This window comes from Micropterus dolomieu, linkage group LG06 (assembly GCF_021292245.1).
Source record: "Micropterus dolomieu isolate WLL.071019.BEF.003 ecotype Adirondacks linkage group LG06, ASM2129224v1, whole genome shotgun sequence".
NCBI lineage: Eukaryota > Metazoa > Chordata > Actinopteri > Centrarchiformes > Centrarchidae > Micropterus > Micropterus dolomieu.
The window spans coordinates 23120411-23144914 of record NC_060155.1 but is presented as its reverse complement, the minus strand read 5'-3'; the positions used below and the strand labels follow the sequence as shown (position 1 = coordinate 23144914).

The window sequence follows — 24504 nt, the reverse complement described above, 5'->3', positions numbered from 1 at the left end:
GTGTCTCATGCTCACTTTTGTCCATACACAAACATACTTCTAAAGTCAGTATACAAAGACACATTTTCATATGTTCATCCATAATTATAACTCTAAAGATACATTTATTAACGTAAATTCACTCTTTAAACACCTGATGATTAAACACGACTTGTATCTCAAAGAAAAATAATGTGATTTTAGCGACATAGTGACTAAATAGTGACATGGATAGGACTGATGGGTGAAAGAACAAAATGCAGTTTGGTGGTAAAAATCTGTTCTGCCACTACAGAGATACCAAAGTTCAAGAAAACTGGCAAATTTGATGGTGTAGGTTTCAAGGAGTATAACATCAGTAGGCTATAAGCTGTAGGTGGGTGATTTCAACATATTGAACCAGGGAAACATTCACTGAACATTTGTCCTAGGGGGAAAAAAATCTGTTGAGAACCGTTTGAAATAAACCGTTTGAAAGGTCTCCTTAAATTAGGAGGATATAGAACTGAGGAGCCTAGGACCCTGAGAACATACATACGCTCCCTTTTGACCTCCTGTATTTTGTGTAGCAGTGTGCACTGTTTTTATCCATGCTTACACTCTGACTTTAGGGCAGTGTTGATCGGTTGAGAGGGCCAACATATTTGTGAAAGTGAGTAAAATAGCTCAACAACTATTCAAAGAATTATTGTGAAAATGTGTGCAAACTGTAATGTTCCCCAGAGGATGAATCCTATGACTTTGGTGCTCCCCTAACGACGCTTTAAGCACCACTATGGCATTGACATGAATTTTAAGTGTCTCTATAACTATGGGTTAGATTGGTACTTTTGATTATGATGGTGACCATGGTCAACATTACCTCCTCAGCATTTGAGCATTGTTATGACTATCATGGCCATACCCACCACTGAGGTCACCGCGGTCCGGACCTCTGTATTTCTTCAGAGGTGTATACTGTATAAAAAAAGTCATGCAATAATTTCCTTAAAATAACTTTAAATTGGTGCAGCAAAGATATTGTACAACAACAAAATTTAAGCCAAGACTTGCTCATCTGATCAATTAGCATTATGTCCCCATGCTGTCCAAAACAAACAAAAAGTGACTTGATGCAATGCAAATAATGTAATAACCACAGAGATATTGTCACGATCCTGTCCTGAGTTTCTCTGAGTTATTGTTTTGTCGGTTCAGTATCTGTTATTTAGTCTGTTTTGGTTCCATGTCTTTGTTCCCAGTCCTGTGCCTTAGTTCATGTCGTAGTATTTGCTTCTAGTTCTTTCTCTGCATCATTTTGGTTTAGTCTGCTCAGTACTCTGTGTTCTAGTTCTGTGTTCTCGTTTAGGTTTTGTCTGTTATGATCCCTGGGTTATAGTTGGTCTGTGTTTGTCTGTTTACATGGGTTTCTGTTGTCTGAGTTAGATTCTTGTCTGGTATTTTGTTACATGTGTTCTGTCTGTTTGGTTATTTTGCCCCATGTCGCCTGTCAATGTTCCGTCTGTTCCCCCAGTTATCTCTGTCTGCCTGCCTCTTTGTTCCCCTTTGCTGTCTCTGCCTGTCTGCCTCTCTCTGTTTTCCCCTGCTCTCTCTCTGCCTGCCTGTGTCACAAACTGTGACAGATATATCTATTTCAGTGGAATCTATAGGCTTAATTCAACAACAACATAAACACAAAGCATGATTATGGCATAATAATATAGTATTATTGTAGAAATATATTATCGTATAACACACATTTTGATAACACCGATATACTGTTCGAGACACATTTCTGTAATTCAAATCCAAATTGATGCAAACACAGAGATGAAATGGCAGGACAGACAAGTGAGGAGTCACAGAGAAACAGACAGTCAGTGAACACAGAGGGTGAGAGACGACAAAGAGTGGATCTGTCTTTGTGTGACTTTGCTTTTACTTGAACACTATTGTCATCATTCAGTTGTTTGGTGATCATTTTAGCCTGTTCTGTATTTGCAGATTGTAGTGTGGATCATTCAGTACAACATTAAACCTGATTCTCATGCTACTGCCCACCGACATGATTTTAAAACTATGGTTTTCTGGCCATTGCTTTCCACATGTCTTAAAATGCAGTTTTTGGACCTTTGGACCCTGTATTTCTAAAACTCTACCTACAGCCTTGTTGCTAGCATGCTAGTATGCAGACGTTAGCAGTTAGTTCAAGCGCCTCTGTGCCTAAGTAGTGCCTCTCAAAACCATTAACAGTGGTTTGGATAAAATTACAAAAGAATGAGTATACTTCTTGGATTGGTCATTTTCTTACCCTGTTGACATTTTGTGATGTTGTCATGTTCATTAATCTCAACAATTAACTTAGTGAGTAAAATGTTACAATAACAAAGATGCACAATTATTTTAATTTTAAAAGATTAAGACCAGGGTTGTAAAAACAAGCAGATCTTTTCTTTAACTAAACACCAATCTCTGAACTCACTGGCTGACAGCTTTAGCTGCACTGATATCTGTTTATAGACTAACTAAGATAACTGTGACATTTTTGGGTGCAAAAGAGTGACAGTGTGACCTAAGTGACCTTAATACAAGTCCCAAGTCGATCCCATTGTGTCAGCGAGTATCTGCTTGCTAAGGTGCTCTTGAGCAAGTCATATCCACCAGCTCCAGGGCTGCTGTGCTGCAGCTTAGCCTGACCTCTGATCTCCCTGTTGATGAGGGGCAAGATGATAAAGAATTCCTCCTTCAGGGGTCAAGAGTGTATCAATACAAACATCTTTTTGTTGTGTTATAGTCACACCTCTGGAGGTGCAGAAAATAGACTGCAGTACATAGACATGCAAATGTTAAATTGTCTTCTCCTGTATGGCTCAACAAGAAACACATGTTTTATATTAAATCTTCACACTCAGACTACAGAAGAATTTCAGTGGAACTGTCTCAGTTTGAGTGACTTTCATGCTTTTTTTCCTGTGGTCTGATTTTTAGCCACTGTTTTGATCCTCTCTGTGTGCATTCTTGTGCGTGTGTGTGTGCACGTACATGCACTGTACGTGTCTGGACTGTTTGATACATCTCTTCCTGCGTCGAAGTCATTTTTACAGATCCTGAGCCAAAACTGCACTTATCAGAGCATTCCACAAAGCCCCTGCATGTGTGTTTGCTTGTTTGTGTTCATTGGTGTGCCCACTTGCATGGTGATGCACATTGCTGCACATAATTTACAGCATTTGTGCACATACAGTACATATGTGTGATTTGTGTGTATGTGTTTGTGTGTGTGGTGGACTGTTCCTCAGAATTTTGTCTTGGCTCTTTTTTCTGAGACCCAATTTCCTCCTGCTTTTGAAGCCAAAGCATTTGGACGTATCACTACCATCTTACTCTCAGACCACAGCAGAACCTTTTTCCACTGAAATTTGCTAGTAGTGACATAAGTTTCAGACATGGACTTGACTTTATGTGTGTATGATGTGTTCACAACTTTGTGTGCGTGTATGTGTGTGCGATTTCATGAAGCACTGAGGTAACAACTCCCAGCTGCCTTGTCTGAACAGAAAACACATCTGGAGAAAAGGAGGGGGAAAGATTCCAAAAAGAAGCAAAAGGAAAGGGAATAAAGGTTGGCTTATCATAAGTTTAATGTAATACCCTGTTTATTTGTTCTTAAATATAGCATTTCAGATTCAGGAGCTGCACTTCAAAACATCTGGAAAAATGGAAGAATCACGCCCAAAGATATAAAGACAGTTACAGAGGTTAGCACCAAACTGTAAATAACCTTTAGAGCTTAGAGTCGTTTTGTATCTGTATCTGCAGATAGCATGAGCATGTATCTGAAGTTTGTATGGATTTGCATTTACATTCACATCCTTGCACTTTATGTGTCTATTGTCACCTTGCCTTTGTGCATGTTTGCATGTGAAGTGATTTGAGTCGTCTCTTGTGTGTTTTCTGTGGAACAGGGAGTGAAAAAGCTGTAGCGATGTTGGGGGAGTTGAGCTGTTTATGATTTTGGACCTGATTATGCAGAGATCCACCCAGACTGAAATATTCATTTAGTCCATGTGAAAGAAATAAAGAACTAATTAAAGATTGAGAGAGAGTCTGTGTGAGAAAGAGGGGAACAGAGAGAGAGAGAGAGAGAGGGAGAGAGAGCGAGAGAGAGGGAGGCTGAGACTGGTTTACTCCTATTTGGTAGGGAGGTCATTCCTATTCTATGAGTCACACTTTTAAGAGAGACCAGACCCCCCCACCCCCACATCTCTCCATCACATGCGCGCACACACACACACTGTTCCACTGCTCTCTTCTTCTCTTTTTAAGGAAAAACCCTTCCCTGGCCAAGACAGAGAGAAGAGATTCAGAGAGTAATAACTCTGGTCAGCAGCTGCCCTTCTCCTCCTCCTCTTCCTCCTCGTCCTCCTTCTCTTCTTTACTCTCATCTGCACTTCGTCGCCTTGGCAAAAATGCTCACTGCTGTGTCACCTCCAACCACCTTTAAACTGAGCCTAGCCCACTATAGATTCAGATAAAGTTAAATTAAGCATGCAAGACTAAAACGTCAAAACGTGTATGCATATGTTATTGTGCAAGAGTGTCTAATGACTGAGCAGGTCTGATCCAGATACCCTACTTCAGTGGAAAAGACATGGATTCCATACTCAGGTGACCCTAATGACCTCTTTATCTCCCTCTCCAAACTGACAGTCTATCATGTAACGGATGTAGAAGCCTGTGTTCTGGCCTGGATAACACGTTAGCGGCAGTGTTCACGGTTATTAATGCATTGGTAGCTCTGCAGCAAATTGGCACTTGGTGTTGTTGCAGCCAACACATGATCAGCAACAATGAGGAAACATGTTTTACAGTCACAGTGAAAGTAAGTGTCTGTGCAGATGTGTAAAGACATGGTAAATCCTGTAAAAGGGAGACCTCCCAACATGTCGACACACCGCGGTTAATGCATACAAATAGGCAAACGGGTGGCTGAAGCACCTACATGGGTATAAACATGGTGAGCACACTCATGGATAGTCTGTCAGTGTTTACACGGAGTATAAACTCCTCTCACTCGGCCTACTAATTGCAAGCAGACCACCAGACACAAATGAGGGCCCTTTGTATGTCTGTGTGTTTATGAGGGGGGGGGGGAGTAAGTCTGCTCTTTATCCTGTTCTATTTCATTCTTTCTCGCAACATGTGTGAGATAAACTGTTAAAACCTCAGGAACTTTAAAGCCCGGCATGTCCCCAGGGTGTGTTCCACTAAGGGCCACATCTCTAAAATTGTAATTTCTTCTGATACTAAACAGACATTACTATTTGTTTGTGGAGTTTAAGTAGTCTTGGAGGAGAGATCTGTTCAAAAGCTGCACTTTGGCATCCTCTTTCACTGGTGCATGGCAGTAATGCTGTTACAGGCAAACGGGTACGCGCATGCGCGCACACACGGGTTACTGCGGAGCCATGGCGCCTCCAAGCGGCCTGCAGTGCACACTGGGCTGCAGGAGGAGGGAACACATCTTGTCGCTGGGGCTGGACCGGGACAGGAGAGCGAACGGAGGGCTCTTCTGCGGGAAGTAAACGCGCATCCAGGGCTTTATTTCTCATTTTCGTCCCCCCTTATCCCGATTTACTTTCTCGGCTTTCCCTCCTGCTGAGATGAGGAGATAATCAACAGAGGATCAGCTGCTCACGAAGTTTTGAAGTTGTTGGAAAGAGTTTGGGTAAGCTGCACTTTTACGCACAACAATGTGCCAGTCTCTCATTCCCTCTCTCTATCTCCCTCTTTCCCCTTGTGTGTCTCTGTCTCTCACGCGCTCACCCGCTCTCGCTCTCTATCTCTTTGCATGTCTTAAAACTTCATCAACAGAAATGATCTTTTTCTTAGCTACACCAAACTGTTGCACGAACAAGCAATGAACCCTTCAAAATCCACACAATAGTTGCCCAAGAAATAACCCTAAATAGAGCACGGGCTCTAACAGTCATGCTGTTATCGCTGCATATTTTTTTGCGCGATATTTACCTCTGCAGCGATGAAAAGCTATGAGGACTCGCAATCAGTACTGTGAGAGGAGTGAGAAGGGCGAATCCTCCGCAGTTTACAGCTGTCTGTCCGCTAGAGGGAGCCACAGCAAAGCGCGTGGCTGATAGTCTGTTGATGTGTGCAGTTTAAATGTTGTAAAGAAGTTAAAATATTGTTGTATTTTATTATTGCCAGCATGTGTGAGATGATTTTAGCTACTCCAAATTAGTTTTCATTTCTTTTGAAAACAAAAGGATAATTTAAAGGCTAATTGTTCCACTGGTAGGATGACATTTGATTACAGAAAATTTGATTTGCCTCTCATTTTATGTCCCAAAAAGTACTCTTCCCTTATTTGTTTATTTTGAATGTGGTTTTTGCTTATTTTTTTGTTTCTTTTAACGTATTTGCTATTTATTATTTATAAATATATATTGATTTTTTTTTTTACCTATCCTTATTCTGATCTTGTTTTGTAAAGCACTTCAGGCTGTATCTTTGCATGAAGTGTGCTATATAATTATTATTATTGGACATTCTTTTAATTGTTTTTCTCAAGAAGGAGAGGTTTTCTTTTGTTTTTCCACTTGCAGATTTTCACAGTGTAAAAATGCAGTATGCTGCAGTGTACGTGAGTTGGCAGATGGTTAAGTGGTGGACACTTGCTGGTTAAGGTTTGGAGTTGATGTAGAGGGATGAATAGACACTAAACCTGACTTTGTTGACATGTTGCTAACAGGGTCAGACTGAGTGTTTAGTGAATGTGAGAGTAATCCGCTGCCTTTCAGAGGCCTTGCCTTCTCGCACAGCCGGTAGGGTTGGATTATTAATCAAGCAGAGTGGGCACTGTACTGGTGCCCAACCCTCAGGGGCCCTGAAGCCACAAAATAAGATTCTGTTTGTTGCTTGGTTTATGGTCATTTTAAAAATTGCACATTTGTTTTGGAATATGCATACCTATTATAAGACGGGCCTTAAAACAGACCCTGCATGATTACCTGCCTTGTCAAAATGTACATGGTGCGTATTCTTACTTACATTTCCATCACCAGATTTCCAACAGGTCAATGTGCCCTCTACCGAATTAATCTGTCCATGACAGCCAGGTTCACTGTGAGGGAAAAGAAAGCCTCTGCAGGGCGGCAGACTGAGGCCTTGTGAAATCATGTGGTTTAAAACGAAATGTGAGCCTTGCTATATTCAATCAGCAGCATGCTTTCTACTGTCATATACAACCAGATTCTGTTCATGTGTTTGTCATCACCCAAAGAAATGTTTGCGATGTGCTACGTTTAGATAAGATAATTGGTTCCATTTTTCAGCCATGGACTTGCAGGTTTTATTTGGTCAAACAGTGAGTCCTTCAAACACTCAGTCAAGCCTGTTAGTGAATCTGACTGAACTTCCATTGATGATGGCTGTAGTGTGGCAGCATGTTAAGGCCGGCTTCCGGGCATGAATACTACATACCTACAGAAAGGCAAATGTCAGCCTTTGTTGAATTTTGTCATTTCTTTCTAGCTTCTGTTGTTTCCATTTCCAACACAAACACAAGAAAAAAGAGCCATGTTCAACTCATGTCATGCTTTCAAACCTATTACATAACTATGGCAGCCATTTTGTTCTCATCAGTAGACTGTTCTTCATACATTTCCCTTTAACTGATACCAGGTGCATCTAGATTTTAGCATCAGCCAACACTACATGACAAAAATCATATATAATGTGGAATGATGATCAATCAATATATTATTAGGTTGATTACATCTCAGAAAAGTGTTATTACAATGCTGGTTATTCAAAAAAGTTTCCTTGTTTCTTGATTTAGGGTCCAAAATCGGCACGTACAGTACGTGTTTACATTCCTGTGATTTTCCTGTATTTTTTGTTTTGTAGATTTACCACAAATTCTATTTTCACTGTACTGATTTTGAGAGACGAAGTGAGAAATTAACATACAGATGTTGTGGGCTCAGTTGTGTGTCTTGTGCCTTTATGTGTCAGACAGGAGCAGAGAAAGATGCTGGGATTAGAGGTCATCGTGCTCTGTCTTCTTTTTGGAGCCCTCACTCACGGACAGACAACAGAGTGCCAGAGTGAGTGCCATAAAAGTGAACCCTTGTTGCTTCTCAGCCACAGTAACATGTTGTGTAAATATGTGAACACAGTTTTGGTGACATAACATGGAACAGTTGATTGCATAGAAATTTTCCATGGAGGTTTTATATGTGTTTTTGTTGTGTGTGTCTTTTCCCTCCAGAGAAGCATGAATGTCCCATAGATGTGTACTTCACCATAGATACATCTGAGACCATTGCCATGCAGGAGCCGCCCCCTGGGTCGCTGGTGGAGAGCATCAAGGTTCCCCTGTTTATCTGCAGTTTTAATACCTCAACTCAGAATAGACTTGTTTTATAGTGTCATCATTTCGAAGTGATTATTAGAAATGTTAAATAATGTGTTGTGTCTTGTTGTTGTAGGAATTCACTGAGCAATTTGCACAGAAATTAGAAGATGCTGAATTAAAAGGTGCTGTGCGGATCAACTGGAAGATTGGTGGACTACACTTCTCCCAGACACAGCAAGTGTTCAGTCGCCTTGCATCAAAGAACGATTTCATCACAGTGAGTGTCCACCCACACACACGCGTACAAAAATTTAACAGGTAACCATCAAGTTGGAGATTAAATAGTTTGTTAAGATTTCATTTGGGTGTTTTATGTACCTAACCAAGTTATGAATTAGAGGTATTTGATATTTATCCTAGATATTATGTGTAAAGTTCTGGTCCACGCCCAGTGGAAGTTTCACATGGAAGAAGGCTGCCCCACTGATCACTGATGACATGGGTGTTTTTTTAGCTAACACTAACACCAATGTCTTGCAGGGCTGTGTTAATCTGCTTTGGGGCCCAGGGGCAAAAATTCCCTTTGGGTCCCCACAACGTAAAGAGATTAAAAGTGGTTTCTTGTGTACTATAGAGCAAAAAAACTGCAGGTAACTGCAAGATGTATAGTCATTGTGGCTTGGTGGTTTAAGATGCGTACTGTGCAATTGCAAGGATCTTGATTCAATTAGGACCTTTATTGCATGTCTGTTATTTCAGTCAGTTAAAGGAGCCCTATTATATTGCATTTAAAGCCCTATATTGTAGTTCTGTGACTCCTGTGTGGTAGCTTTGTACTATTAAACGTTATTCTGTCTTCTGATTGGCCAAGACCCTGAAGCATATTTACCACAGACGTAGAAGTGGTATCGATCTTCTTAGCTAAATCTTTGCCTGTAAACTGTTCCTTTAAAACTTGATTAAGACGCAGCAACTGAAGATAAGGTAAAATGCAGAATCTACCTCTAGTCTTATATTGTTTAAATTTATAATAAGCAATTAGTTAAATTAGCACTAACTAAAAAACACAGATTGAGCCTGATACCCTCAGGGCTCCTGAGGGTCTAGGGTCCCTGGGCAGTTGCATTCTTTCCCTAATTGGTTATCCAATTAACAAATCACATTCTTTCCAGGGTCTCAAGGGGATCAGTTACCTGGGTAAGGGTACCTACACCGACTGCGCCCTCACCAACATGACCCAGGAAATGCTGCGCTCACCCACATACCCCAAGGCCCTCCGATTTGCTGTGGTCATCACAGACGGCCATGTGACCGGAAGACCGTGCGGGGGAATCAAAGTGGCAGCAGAGAAAGCTCGTGACGAGGGCATCCGGATGTTTGTCGTGGCGGCATCGAAGAACATTGAAGAGACGGGGCTCAGGGAGATCGCCAACTCTCCTGCGACGGTCTACAGGAGGGACTTTATGGCTGTGGATCTAAGCCAGGGCAGGGCCATCATACAAGAAGACACCATTAACCGCATCATCAAGACAATGGTAACACACAAACACGCCCACAGAGAAACATAAAAGATGATCAATGCCTCTTCTGCTCACACCTTGTTATTTTTGTCTTCACAGCAACATTTGGCATTTGTAGAGGTAAGAATGCACGCTCAACTTATGATCGGAGAGATTATACTATTTGTACCCATTGTACCAATACTGACTATTTGTCTTAATTTCCTGTACTACACAGTGTTACAGTGTGGACTGTCTGGAGACGGATGGGCCTCCCGGTCCAAAAGGCCACCGAGGACAAAAAGTGAGTGGCACACACACATATACAGAAACAGAATTTTGCACCCTAGTCACTTTCATCCTCTCAGATATTTGCTCCTTTTAACTCGTTGACTGCAGGGAGCTAAAGGAGACAACGGCGAACCAGGTCTGAAAGGTGGAAGAGGTCGCCCAGGAGACCCCGGTATCGAGGGTCCCATTGGTCAACCTGGTACCAAAGTAGGACACTGAATATCGACCTCAACATTATTCATTATTCACTGAATTACAGAATGACAAATGATTTTAATTTGTGTCTATATTGTAATAAATGACCTTCCTTTTCTCTCTATAGGGAGAGCCAGGGCAAACAGGCGAAAAGGTGAGGCATTACTTTCCTTTGTGTGTCTCAACTTCATCATTGCATGACTTAAAACTGTCTTAAATAGTGACAATTTCAATAAATTGCTGAGATTATAATCACACATAAAATGGTTGTTCTATCCGCCTACAGGGAGAGATAGGAACTCAGGGGAAAAAGGTAGGACTTTTTTTGTCTGACCAAATTAGAAATGATCTATTATCATTCATTTTATTAAATGGTTGGTCTATCTACTCTAATTGTCTCTTCTCTTTGTCATTAGGGCGTGGCTGGCATCCCAGGACGCAATGGGACAGATGGACAGAAGGTGGGTGCTGTTTAAGGCAGAATTTTGAGAAGCAAGTTTTGGTGTACATGTTAGGGAACAAAATGATTTCTAGAATGATTACTGACTCACTGAAAGTGACTGTATTATAAAATAGTGGATGTCTTTCGATGATTTCGAAGTGAAGCTGTAGTTTTTCTTTTGTAATACAATTTTTTCCTTTATCTTCTCTTTCCCAGGGTAAAATTGGACGAATTGGCGCTCCCGGCTGCAAAGGAGACCCAGGCGACAGAGTATGACATTTAAAAAGATCAGTTCATCCATGTTGCGTTATGTTATGGCCTATTCATGGTGCATGTTTGATGCTTTGTAGGGTCCTGACGGCTACCCCGGAGACGTCGGTGAACGTGGTCCTCCTGGAACCGATGGAGAGAAGGTAGATGGTCTTGTCTTTAAAATCCATCAGCCATTCAAACCTGTGATTAAACTCTGCCTGATTTGTGTGTGTGTGTGTGTGTGTGTGTGTATGTGTTTGTGCGTGTGGGCTTGTGTCCTGCCTTCAGGGTGATCCCGGTCGTCCTGGAAGACCTGGCCCCCCTGGCCTGTCTGGAGAGCCTGGACCAAAGGTGAACCTGAACACAGGGACTGGGATAGCTGTTCTTTCCTGGGACAAAGATTAGGTTTGAGGATTGTTGAAAGACTAAACGCTGTGCTTCTTCCACAGGGAGAGAGGGGAGGTTCTGGATCACCTGGCCTCCCTGGACAAAAAGGAAACAAAGTAAGTTTCGTCGCCACAGACAGAAATACACTTAAACACACACTCATTTCATGCATCATGTAGCTCACCTGCGTGATGCTTTTCTTAGGGAGCCCAAGGACTTCCAGGAGGCAGAGGCGAGCCGGTAAGAACACCTTATTCCCCCATTACCTAATGTTCCCCAACATGCTTCACCTCCATTGGCTTTGATTTGTTGGTTCTCTAACTGTTCTTGTGTTCTAGGGGAGAAGAGGAGAACCTGGGCAAAAGGGTGGTCAAGGGCCAGATGGAGTTAAGGGAGAAAAGGTATGAGTTAATGTATGCAATCATGCAAGTGTGAAACATTCAAGTTTTATGAACTTTGAAATGTGTCTTTCATTGAGATACGTTGTTCCACCACTAGGGGGCTCAATGCTGATTTTACGTTTCAGGGTGAAATGGGGCCAGAGGGCTTGAGAGGGCTTCCAGGTGAAGAAGGAAAGAAAGGAGCAAAAGTGAGGAGTATTATTATTTTTAATTTGCATATGTTTATATAAACACCATACACCCTTAAACTATTTAATCCACCCCCTTTTGTTGCACCTACTGTCAACTTTCTCTTCTCTGATCAGGGAGATAATGGCCTGCCAGGGCCCAGGGGGCCACCGGGGACAGCAGGAGAGCCTGGGAAAAATGTAGGTCACATTTGGGCATAAAAAAGTGCCTCATCTACATTACCTCATCTAGCTTACATTAACAATGCTTGTATTATAGGGTACCAGAGGAGACCCTGGTGATGCTGGACCAAGAGGAGAACCAGGACAGCCTGGACCAAAGGTATGTATCTCTTTGTATGTGTTAGTGTGTAAGCCTCTTCCTTGGACTTTTTTCAGGTATCTAGCTGCAGTTCTTTGTCTTGACTGTTTCTATTGTCTCCATTCAGGGTGATCCTGGAAGACCTGGCTTTAGTTATCCTGGGCCAAGAGGACCATCGGTAACGTACACATGAAATTCGTCTCCGTACCATTTGCTAGCCAGAGTGAAACACTTGGCTGACAAGACTTTTACTCTGTTGTACAGGGTGACAGAGGAAATAAGGGCAACCGTGGACCTCGTGGCGGCAGAGGAGACTGTGGTCAAAAGGGTGACCCTGGAAATAAAGGAACTCCGGGAGAGGGAGTAAGTAACGTAGCTGGATGCATGCTGTCATGAGCAAAATGTGTTTTTACAGTGCAGTAACACACTGCAATTTTTTTCTGCTTACAACAGGGTGAACCAGGGACTCAAGGGGAACCTGGCCAAAGAGGACCAAGAGGAGACTCTGGACGTGACGTAAGTATACTGCAATGAAAATCCCACATACAGGTGCTTTCCTAGTCACCGACATAGTGAAGAAGTAAACATCCATTTGCATCCGGCAAGGAAAAACAAACCTAAACTGATGTTTTCATGTTTACTTATTACCAATTAGCATTATCTGACGGCAGTCCCAAACCGGACAAAAGCTGAGAGGCACGATGTGATTTTATGTGTTTTCTTCCTCTACAGGGAGATCCTGGACCTGAGGGAGATCCCGGCCTCACTGTGAGAACATTTTATATAACCACTCTTTTATCACTGACACATCAACAGAAAAACAGTGATGTTATGATGAATTAACGATAATGTTTCTTCTTGCAGGAATGTGATGTCATGAACTACATCAGGGAAACGTGTGGCTGCTGCGGTGAGTTTAGCTACCACAGTGTTGCCATTTATGATCTTAACACGCTCTGATAGGTTGTCAGGTTTTCAAAGTGTGTGTTTTTGTGTGCAGACTGTGAGAAACGCTGCGGAGCCCTGGACATTGTGTTTGTGATTGACAGCTCAGAGTCAGTGGGTCTGACTAACTTCACCCTGGAGAAGAACTTTGTCATCAACACCATCAACAGACTGGGTTCCCTTGCCAAAGACCCCCAGTCAGATACAGGTAGACATGTATTTGTTGATGCACATGTTCTCTTGCTTCTTTAATTACTTAACAGCTAGTCTGTGCAATGAAACAACTTTACAAGATGACTGCCAACTTGGTGTAAACACGATCTCTTGTGTTCCCAGGCACAAGAGTGGGAGTTGTTCAGTACAGTCACAGTGGAACCTTCCAGGCCATCCGGCTCAACGACCCCAAGATTGATTCAATGTCTGCTTTCAAGGTCTCACACACAGACAGACACAAACACATGTGCATTGCAACTTTCAAGTGTATTTTTAGGGTGAGCACAGACTGTTCTTTTGTCCAGATTTTTCTTAATTAATCGAGGCTGATGGGCTGTTAGATCAGATGTACTGTTGTCACATATGAGGTAGATGATTCTCTTCATGCTTGCATTTGTGTACATGTCCCTCTGTCTATATCTTTGTGACATACAAATACATATGGTCTGGGATGCAACAGATGGTAGAACCACATTAAAGAAAAAGGCTGCAGATTATATATGTAATCCATGTTGTCAAAAAAAACAAAAAACTCACATTAAGTCACTCCCGCATACTGCCTTAAATACTCCACAGAGCACCAAATATGTATTAACCCACAGCTGATAGTTCATATTGACCCAACTCATAATAGGAAGCGGCCATTTTGAACATAACAAAATGGCAAACAACCTGAAAGAGCATACAGCTGCTTTTTTTTCCAGCGCAAAACAGGTGGGGGAAAGAATAACGGTAGCTGTGAAGCTAGAATTCTGCTAATGCTAATATGCTAACCATGCTATGTTGCCATTTATGTCTTTATGGATGCCAATAACCTATAAGCTTGCTGCTGGACACAGTATACAAATTTATCTTTTTATAGATTCCCTATGAAACCAAATGGATGGATCCTAATACTCCAGAAGGATATTTATTGACATTTCAAAGATACATAATAACTTCATAACAACATAGTTAACTACATAATCTGGTAAATGCTGGGTCTCCCTGAAGCCTCCATTCATGAGTTCAAGTCTTATAAACACATTATATAGTACAAGATATATTCTAAAGTTACTTTGGCACCGTCCACAGCCATAACTATTTTGTACAGAACCAATCCAAATATTCAAAATGGCTGCAGTCTGACCTTTGTAAAAAATTATAGAAGCTACACTCAGTACCTCACATCATCTATTACTGTACTACATCATTGTCTTCTCCACTATACAGGATGCAGTGAAGCGTTTGGAGTGGATCGCTGGAGGAACATGGACTCCATCTGCTTTGAAGTATGCCTACGACAACCTGATCAGGGACAGCCGCAGAGCCAAAGCCAACGTCACTGTAGTTGTCATCACTGACGGACGCTTCGACCCCAGAGATGATGACTCGCTGCTCACCTACCTCTGCAGGTGCCTGGCAATGGGACTGTATTTTTTGATATTTAGAATATGTGGAGGAGAAAAGTATTTTATCTCATTGCTTGTATTTGTGTGTACTTGTGCATGTGAGCAGTGATCCCAGTGTTGATGTGAGTGCCATTGGAATCGGAGACATGTTTGACCAGATCGAGGAGAATGAGAGCCTGAAGAGCATTGCTTGCCAGAAGGATGGCAGGGTGCTGGGCATGAGGCGCTTTGCAGACCTGGTAGCTGAGGAGTTCATTGACAAAATTGAAACCGTGCTCTGCCCAGGTACACTTTTTAAGGGAGTATGTTCATCTAGGGAACTATGTGGAGCTGTTTAGGTCCTTTTTCTCTGACATTTTTTTTTATCTTTGCATAGATCCTGTCATCATATGCCCAGATCTCCCTTGTAAATCAGGTAAGATTTTAAAATGTTACGTATCACTTAGTGTCCTCTTTTATTTTTAGATTTTACATGCTTTTTCAGCAGTTAGGCCCAGGTTACCAGCATTATTAAGGTGTCAATATGCTTCAAAGGAAGTGCTTGTATAATTTTCAAACAGAATCTAAAAAAGCACCAGACTCTATGACAGCAGGCTTTTCGCACTGGTTTTGAGTGTGGTCATTCAGAACAGGCATTAACACTCTGGCACTCTGTTCGGGCAAAGCTTCGTACCAACTGGTTTGTTTGAAGCATAATGACGCCTTTAAGCTATGTTAAGGATTAAACGCGTTGTGGCTTAAACTGAGGTAAAACATACTTTTTTACAGTTGCATCATTTTACTTACTTAGCTATGGTGCAATTATTTAATATGCCTGTAAACCCAACACATGAGCCCATGTTGCAATTTAGTGCAACTTTGTGTACCTCCGGCATTTTTGTTGGCTGTGTTCATGCGTCGTTTCTGGGGGCCCTGCCCACAATGTTATTCCGCCCACTTGTTTCAGGAGGGGGCGTAACTGCGGGGCAAGCCCCTCCCCCCTGGAAGCCACTGGCTGAGGAAGGCAGCCACTCATTGGTCCCCACCTCTTTGGAGGGTGTGGCCAGCCTGCTGAACGGCCTGAGTGAGCAGCAGTATGGAGTTGGCGTTGCAACCATGGCGTACACAGCCCAGAGAGCCAAACTCGCCCAGGGAGCGGACAGGCAGCAATGGACCCAGCTATTCATCAACTCCTTCAAATATGTCTATGGAGACATTCTGGGAGACCCAGAGAAGGCCTTAGGACTCTGCTAATGCTAATATGCTAACCATGCTACCTCGCCATTATGGACGCCAATAACTAATGAGCTTACTGCTGGAATTAGAACAGATTTCATTAAAACTGTGGGCATTTTTTACTCTACCGGTGCAATATACACCTGGGCTAATGCAAAAGAATCGCATGATATCAAGCTGGTCCTGTGCTATCAGTTCAGTGCAGCCTTATGTATGGTTACAATATGTGATGGGTCAAAATTCAAAATGTTGATTCAGGATGCTCTCTCTCTTCGTAGAATATTTCTGAATTAATGTACATGGAGCTATTTCTCAGAAAAGTATGTCTGTTAGACATTATGATACATATCATTTCCACGTTAGTGGAGGGATGTTTTCCATTCACATGGAAAGCAAATGTCATCCATTTGTTGGAGGCAGATTGGTCTGTAGAGCCATTCGTGTTGCTCCTGTTTGGTGTACAGTGGCTCTTTGATGAGGCCTCATTTCCACTGTGAATCACAAGCTCGCTAAATCACTCTGATGACGTTTCTTTTGCTGTTTTGCACATATCCATGGTTACGGCCTGTTCTTTTTTTTCTTGTACTCTGTGAATGACTCATGTTGGTGAAAAGGCCATTACATGTGGAAAATATCTGGTTTTATACATGTCACAGTATACTGTATATGAGTCAGACGTTGGTATATGTGGATGTTTGGTCAATTGACTTGAAAGAACTAGTGTATGTAACGCCCTTGATTGGTGCATGTTTTTGCATGTGGCTTGGCTTGTTAAGTAGGATGACTAGAGGAAAAGGAGCAGTTTTAACCAAATGTTAGCATCTGACTGCAACTTGCTGATGTGAACTATGTTGTTTTGTATAAAATGTATTCATGTTTTAATGATGTCTCAAGATAATAAAACTAGCGCAAACTAAAGACAGACAGCTGTATTGGATTGCAACTAGCATGTATTGAAGCACACAGTGTTACTGTATATCTTTTTTTGGCTTTGACCTCTGAGCATCTGTGTTCCAGCTGTAACTTGCTGAACACCATGTTTAACCAACTTTATGTATGTGTGTGTCTGTTCCAGAGCCTGCTGTGGCTAGCTGTGTTCAGCGACCAGTGGATGTGGTGTTCCTGTTGGATGGTTCTGAGAGGATGGGACTGGAGAACCACCGCAGGGCCAAAGAGTTCATTGAGAATGTGGCTCGCCGCCTCACCCTGGCAAACAACGATTCAGACAAGAAGAATGCCCGCTTGGCTCTGCTGCAGTATGGCAGCACTACAGAACAGAAGGTGGAGTTCCCTCTCACACACAATCTCACAGTGATCTCGGATTCGCTGGCATCTATGTCCTATATGGATTCCTCTTCTGCTCTGGGCAGCGCCATCATCCATGCTGTCAACAATCTGGTGATTCCAAAGGTAACAAACACATACACCTGTTTTTGATTTGTAGGCAGGAACAGAAACATGTATAGGAATAATTCAACATTTTTGGAAATTTGATTTCTTGATAAGATGAGAAGATCGACTGAATGTCTGTACTGTAAAAAATTAAGCTACAGCCAGCAGAAAAATAAGCTTCGCTTTGCATCAAGACTGGAAGAAAGAGGAAACAGCTAACCAGGCTCTGTCCAAAAGTGACACAATCTATTTACCAGCAACTTAAATGCTCACTTTCATGTTTCTTGTTTGTTTAATTTGTACAAAAACTGAAGTGTAAAATCAATATGTTTTTAAACAGGGGTTATGTGTGGGACCAGATGCAGTGACTTCAAAGCTACCAACCAAGATTTAGGCCAGCATATGACCCACCACGAAAAACCACAACATTATATACTTTGTTTTCATGCAGATTAAACAAATGAGATATATAACATGTTAATTAATGAGTTGGTGGAAGTTTTACCTTTGGACAGAGTCAAGCTAGCTGTTTAAGCTAGCCCAGTTGTATCAATCTTCTCATCTACATAACTATCGACAAGAAAGAAAATAAGCGTATATCCCAAAATGTCGAACTATTTCTTTAAGTATGGAGCTGAAGCCAGGAGCTTTGTTTATCATAAAGATTGGAAGCAGGGAAAACAAATAGCCTGGTTCTCAGAAATACGCCTCTAATCAACTCATTTGTTTTATCTGTACACAAACAGAAATAACAGTGTCAATTTGTGATTTTAATATTTAGGTATTTTTTTATCCTGCCTCCTGCCTTAATGCTAAGCTAAGCTAATTGCCTTCTGGCTCAATCTCCATTTCAACACACAGATATGAGTGAGTTATCAATCCTCTCATCTAGCTGATGGTAAGAGAGCAAAAAAGTGTAACATTGCATGTTGTGTTTGTAGCAGGATAAAAAGGCTCGTGCCACCGCTGAGCTGACCTTTGTATTCATCACTGATGGCATCACAGCCAGCGAGCAGCTAGAAGAGGGCGTGTCTGCCATGAGGCGAGCAGAAGGCGTTCCGACAGTGATTGCCCTGGGAAAAGACACAGATGAGGAGGTGCTGCAGAAGGTGTCGCTAGGGGACTCGTCTGCCATCTTTAGAGGAGATGATTACGCCATGTTGAACAAACCCTCATTCTTTGAGCGTTTTGTCCGCTGGATATGCTAGTGAGGAACTTTAACGCTCTACACCATAGAATTAGAATCCACAGAATGAAAGAAGGGCCTTCAGTGTACACATAAACACACACACAGAGGCATCATCAAACCTCTGTGGTCATTATCATTACTGGATCTACTGAAACGGCTACATATCCGGTTGTTAAGGGTGAAGATTCCTTTACAAAAGCCAAAGCAATCCATGTAGGACCAGCTGACACAAACACATATACATAAATACACATACAATATCATTTGTAATTTGATTGATCTAGTAGTTCTCATTCAAACCAAAGACACCCATAAGTGTCCAAGAGGAGAGGTGTATGATTATTGAATATTTACGAAAGAAATTGTAGGTTTTATTTTGTTTTATTTTCTATTGATTTTCAGTCTCTCTCTCTCTATCTCTCTCTGTCTTCACAAAGTCAGTATTTACATTAAAGGTGCTAAAGTAGAAATAAAGGACAAAGCCATCTGAGTGGTTTGGGAGAAGTTTTTTACATCATGTTATGCTGTAATTACTGTGTTCAGGGGATAAATACAAGCAGACATATCTTTTCCAGAGCAAAAGAATCACACATAAATGCCCCACACTCAACCACACAAGAATCACACACACACACACACACACACACACACACACACACACACACACACACACACACACACACACAGTTAATTACATATACATTGACAGGCATAAAAAAACTAAATCTGTAAACATTCTAACAGTCCAAATAAAGCCTAATGTGGTGACCCCAACACTGTCTTTTGTGTTTGCAAGATATTTAAATGTGTGTTAATGTTTTTGATCCATGTGCAATTTGTCATTCAATCACTGACAAGACAAGAAGTATGGAAAACGTAGGTAGCACGAGCATATCTCCCCCTTCTGCAATGCTGTTTTAATCTTGTAAAAGAAAATCTCTCCTAGCTCCATGTCATCAATTGTACAAATGGGTGTTTATGAAACTGGCTCCCTCTGCTGTACAGAGAAATACAAAGCAGCAACAGTGTTTTGATTTAAACTAATCCATTACATGAACACCATTACATTTTGGAGGCAAATATTGTACTTTTCACTCCATTAAATTTTAATTTTTTGACAGCTTTTTAGTCACTTTGCAGACTCTGGGTGTTAAGTACAAAAAGTTAAGTAGGCTATATTGTGATGCTAATAGTTACGTTTTACATAAAATCACGAATATTAGTGAGAATGTTTAATTTGCGACCTAAAAATATTTGAGCCTTATAAGGTTCATGGATCCATTATAGGCAAAGCGTTTACAGAAAGCAGAATGATATTATTTTAGGTCATTTATTAGCATTTTTTTGTCTGTTGCTTATACAGGCGTGTATTGTTGTAGTATTGCTACTTCCACTTAAGTAAAATATCTGAGTACTTCATCCAGTCACTGCTTTACAACAGTGAATGGCCGTTTCCGGTGAAGAGGTTTGAACACTCAAGGACACCGTAAGAGGAACGTGACCACATTATCCCGCAATGCCGGGGAGAATCAGAATCAGCTGCTAAACGGTAAGTCCTGTATAATGATAAATAGCCTACTGGCGCCATGCATAGCCTACTATTAATGTTCGCTGAGATGTTTTGAAGAATTTATTAAGGGTATTGCTAAAAACAACAACACATAATTTAAAACGTTGTCTATTTGTGAACACGTTTGTTTGGTTAAATAGTAATTTCAAACGGTGGGTTATTTGGGTATTTTAGGTTGATTAATTCATTGCTTTATTTAAGGTTGTTATGTATTCACTGGAAAAGTAGTTATTTAAACAAAGAACACACTGGTGTATAGTTCAAAGGTCTCTACATTACACAACCCCAGGCATTGTGTACCTACACAGAACTGGAGGGTTGAAAGTCATATAATGGTGTCTTATATATAAATTAGGCCTATAGCACATCATGCACCTATATCCAGGTACTGTTAGTTGTCATAAGAATGGTGTCACAGTTGGACTAGTATGTGAGTTGGAGCCGGTCATGCACAATAATTTAATTGCATGAGAAGTATCTGGTGTGTGCCTGTTGGTTCTAGTGCTGCCAGTATGGAGGGAGAGGCCATCTCTACCCTGTGTACCCCAGCTCTGGTGGTGGATTTGGACAAAGTGAAGATAAATGCCCAGAGGATGATTGAACGCTGTCAGAAGTTGGGGGTCCAGCTTCGGCCACACATGAAGACCCACAAAACCATGTATAAATGCACACACACACACTAACTCATGCAGGCCAGTTATATAAGGGAGACTGATATGGTCTGTGTATTCATGTTCATGTCTAGTGAGTGTGCTGACATCATGACGGGAGGATCACGGAGGTGCATCGTGGTTTCCACACTGGCAGAGGCCTGTTTCTATGCCGATTACGGCTTTGATGACATCCTATATGCATACTCACTTCCCTTTGATAAGGTTCTCTCAATTCACCCACTTTATAAGGCTCATTCTTTATATGCACTCTTTGATTGCATAAATTCCATTTAGCGTCTTCAGTTTCAGTCTAGTATGCAAACGTAATGAAGGAGCTGCTCACAGTTGCATATCATTAAAATAACTCGCAATTTGTGATGAAACAGCTCCATGAATATCTTAAAAACACAAGTATGAAATAACATTTGGCTTTGTTTTTGTGAATTCTAAAGTCACAGTTTGCATTAGTATATAGTAGGCTACATATTGTATGCTAGTTCCCATGACCATGCAAAAGATAAGCGGTTAAAGATATTGGAAGCATGTAATCTGTAGGCTATGGATGGGAAATAGTTCACAGCAGACATTACTCACCATAGTAAAGGTGCAACTAGTTAATTGAACTAATTAATGACAGCTCTGTTGTTTGTAAACACCATGGCATGGAATGCAACATTGTTAATGTTGATTACATCTTTGCTTCTCCTGCTGTGACAAGTAAAAATGCCAGCCATGAAAAATGGTTTACTTACTGTACTAAAATCAAGAAAATCTAAAAATCTGTTACCAGCAAATCAATTACTGAATGACTGAATGAAATGATTATCAGTGACAGTGTCAGGTTCATATTAGGTCGTATCTCCCAACCATACTGCAAATACCAGTTGCACTAACGTGTGTGTGTGTGTGTGTGTTGTGTGCTCATAGGTGGAGCGCTGTGCAGCACTGTCAGAGAGGCTGGATCTCTTTCAAGTTTTATTGGATCATCCTCATGCTCTGGAGGAGCTCATAAAGAGACCACTGAGAGACGGTCGGCTGTGGCACGTCTGGCTGAAACTTGACTGTGGTAACGGGAGAGGTAAATGCACAGGGAAAGCAGGACACATCATTGGGTGCTGAGCCATAGGGGTCGAGCACCTGCTAATCTTCTGTTTGTTCTTTACCATAGCCGGTATCCTGCACTCAGAACCTGAGGCGCTCAGATTGGCTCAGGCTATTGTCGAGACGGATGGCGTGGAGCTAATAGGCGTGTACGCTCACTGTGGGAACACCTACAACTGCAGAGGAGTGGAGCAAATACAGGCTGTGGCCCAGGAAACCACCAGTTTGACTCTGCAGTTCATGGAAAAGTATGTGAAAATGAAAAAAAGACAAATGCAGCTAGAGGCCAATCATGTCATATGTTACCTGGAGCATAGAATCGTTAAATACAAAAAAAAATATCTCAGCTGCTCAAATCAGTATTTTTATATACGATGTATGTGACTACATATAATGTGAAAGGCGTCGCTCGCAGTAATAAACTTGGCCGACTCTGCAGTTCCCCTCGGCTCTATGGAGCGTTTTAGCATCTTTTGGCTCAGTGTTTTTGTTTTCCAGCTGCAAATTTACTGTTTTGATTCAGTCTCAACAACCTCATTTCCAGAAGCAGCAGGTTTTATGAAAAAGCTCTGATAAACACACACTACGCGCCAAACAGCAGACAGACAGTTAGCAACTAGCTGGTGAACGCATTAACCCATTTAGCAGCTCAAGAGCCAGATATTTTTTCTCTGGCCATTGGTGGAGACCAAACTAGAGCTAAAAGGAGAGTGAATGTTAATTTAATGAACACAAACACAACTTCATGAATGCTAATGTTGCTGCATGTGTCAAGAGGCAAACACGTTCGTCATATTAACTTTTTAAAGTAATACTCTGTCAGTGTTTTCAGCTTGTTGCACTTAAATTCAGTGAATGCACAGTATTGTCACATTATAAGACCTCAACAAGTAAATAAACTATTAGATTTATGTCTTATGAAATGCTGTCTTGATAGAATCTTTCTGTACATTCTGGGTTTGTTTTGGGGCAGACTGAAGGCTGCTGGCATCACCTGTAAGTCCAGCATTGGCTCCACCCCTTCCTGTAGCCACCCGGTCAAAGACATGGCGCAGCTCAGCGAGGTGCATCCTGGAAACTATGTCTTCTATGGTGTGTGATGTAGTTGCATTAGAGTGCCGCACTGCGTATACTGTTTTCCAATTGAAATTAGCGTATGGAAATGATGATGTTAATGTATTTTCTTGCTGTCTTTTAGACGTGCAGCAGTCTGTGATTGGCTCGTGCTGTCTGGAGGATGTGGCTGTGAAGGTTTTGACGAGAGTCATCGGACACTGTCCTCACAGGAACCAGCTCCTGATTGACTGTGGATGGGGTGGACTCAGGTACCTTCACCCGTATTGTTTACCCTGTTTTATATTAGCAAAATTGACTTTGCCTGTTTACCATTTTAACCTGACACAATAATTAGTTATTTTAATGTAATCCTCTCAATTGATATACGATTTTACATTTACTTTAAACCCTGTTTTTGCTAACTACTCTCAGTCTAGACGGAGCTGGAAAACTTCCCACAGGATATGCTATGATTGAAGGTCACCCGAACCTCAAGTAATGCTATTTACTTTTGTTTTCAGTTTCAATACTAAACTTAAGTGTAAATTAAGTTCTGATGAAAGATATTTCCCTCCAGATTGTTGTCTATGACACAGGAACACGGCAGAGTGGAGCCCATCTCAGGACCGCTGGACTACAACAAATACCCTCTGGGCTCTCTGCTCACACTAATCCCCCACCATGTTAGTACTGTTCACTGGAGTGACGCTTAGTGTCAGCTTGTGTCAGTCTCCTTGTTTGACCCTCTCTCTGTTTGTTTTCCCAGTCGTGTGCAACTGCGATGATGCACCCCGTGTACCATGTGCACTCTGAGGGCCGTCTGGTGGGGAAGTGGACACCAACACGCGGGTGGTGAACAGCTGTCCACCCGTTCACTCATCATACATGACCTTGTTACAATAGCTAAATGAACACTGGAAAAATGACTTCTCATGTAGTTGATGTTAAAGTGTGACTGAATACTCACAAATATAAGTGTGGAAGTATTCCAAAACTACTGATTAAATAACACTAAGTATTTTTCATAAATGTTTTATCTGAAGCAACATAGGAAAATAAATATAGAGAAAATACTTGTATGGTTTTACATTATTAAATAAATGAAAGCTTTAGGACTGCATTGTGTCATCATTTAATTAATATCATGCAGTGTTTTGAAAAACGTCTGATGAAGTAGAAGGCATTCTTCATGCCAATGTTAAAAATGATCCTTCATTATACTTTTATGGACTAATGTGCCGTCACTACCACTGTCTTGAACACTAGTGGTGGTTAAGTTTGAATAAATAAAACTGCTGTTCTCAATTTCACTTATTTTTCTCTCTTTATGTAAATTTGTCTACGTCTCACATTTGTAGATAACTTTTCATGCACACTAAAAAAAAAGGTTTCCTAAAGATAATAAGTAATCAAATATATCCACATGTTATCTCTAACAGTAAAGTATAAAAATGTAATATATCATTTTTATCAAACCTTGAAGCGACC

At 41.3% G+C, this 24504-nt stretch overlaps 2 protein-coding genes across 7 annotated transcripts; both read left to right on the top strand.

Annotated features, from left to right (window-relative positions):
* Window positions 1–5498: 5498 nt before the first annotated feature.
* On the top strand, window positions 5499–19410 carry LOC123972167 (collagen alpha-2(VI) chain-like). 5 transcript variants are annotated; one of them, XM_046051458.1, is made up of 32 exons: window positions 5502–5686; window positions 7993–8084; window positions 8249–8349; window positions 8469–8612; window positions 9508–9870; window positions 9955–9975; window positions 10073–10138; window positions 10234–10332; window positions 10448–10474; window positions 10607–10633; window positions 10737–10781; window positions 10979–11032; window positions 11113–11175; window positions 11303–11365; window positions 11464–11517; window positions 11606–11641; window positions 11740–11802; window positions 11928–11990; window positions 12108–12170; window positions 12250–12312; window positions 12419–12469; window positions 12556–12654; window positions 12745–12807; window positions 13024–13059; window positions 13156–13201; window positions 13292–13444; window positions 13573–13667; window positions 14662–14843; window positions 14947–15125; window positions 15217–15255; window positions 17131–17465; window positions 18392–19410. In XM_046051458.1, exons 2-32 carry the CDS (start codon window positions 8009–8011, stop codon window positions 18653–18655), a joined length of 3033 nt encoding a protein of 1010 aa, XP_045907414.1. In that variant the 5' UTR covers window positions 5502–5686; window positions 7993–8008; the 3' UTR covers window positions 18656–19410. The 5 variants fall into 5 exon arrangements, with proteins under 5 accessions (XP_045907416.1, XP_045907414.1, XP_045907413.1 ...); XM_046051457.1 differs by having other exon boundaries at window positions 5503–5686; window positions 7997–8084; window positions 18389–19410; XM_046051456.1 differs by having other exon boundaries at window positions 5503–5686; window positions 18389–19410.
* Window positions 19411–20067: 657 nt separating this feature from the next.
* zgc:162816 (uncharacterized protein LOC571260 homolog) lies at window positions 20068–24326 on the top strand. Of its 2 annotated transcripts, none has more exons than XM_046051929.1 (10): window positions 20068–20185; window positions 20709–20864; window positions 20952–21081; window positions 21787–21937; window positions 22028–22208; window positions 22934–23052; window positions 23159–23285; window positions 23449–23511; window positions 23594–23699; window positions 23783–24326. In XM_046051929.1, the coding sequence occupies exons 2-10, from the start codon at window positions 20719–20721 to the stop codon at window positions 23870–23872; spliced, it is 1113 nt and encodes a 370-aa protein (XP_045907885.1). In that variant the 5' UTR covers window positions 20068–20185; window positions 20709–20718; the 3' UTR covers window positions 23873–24326. The 2 variants fall into 2 exon arrangements, with proteins under 2 accessions (XP_045907885.1, XP_045907886.1); XM_046051930.1 differs by having other exon boundaries at window positions 20073–20185; window positions 20682–20864.
* The last annotated feature ends 178 nt before the right edge of the window (window positions 24327–24504 follow it).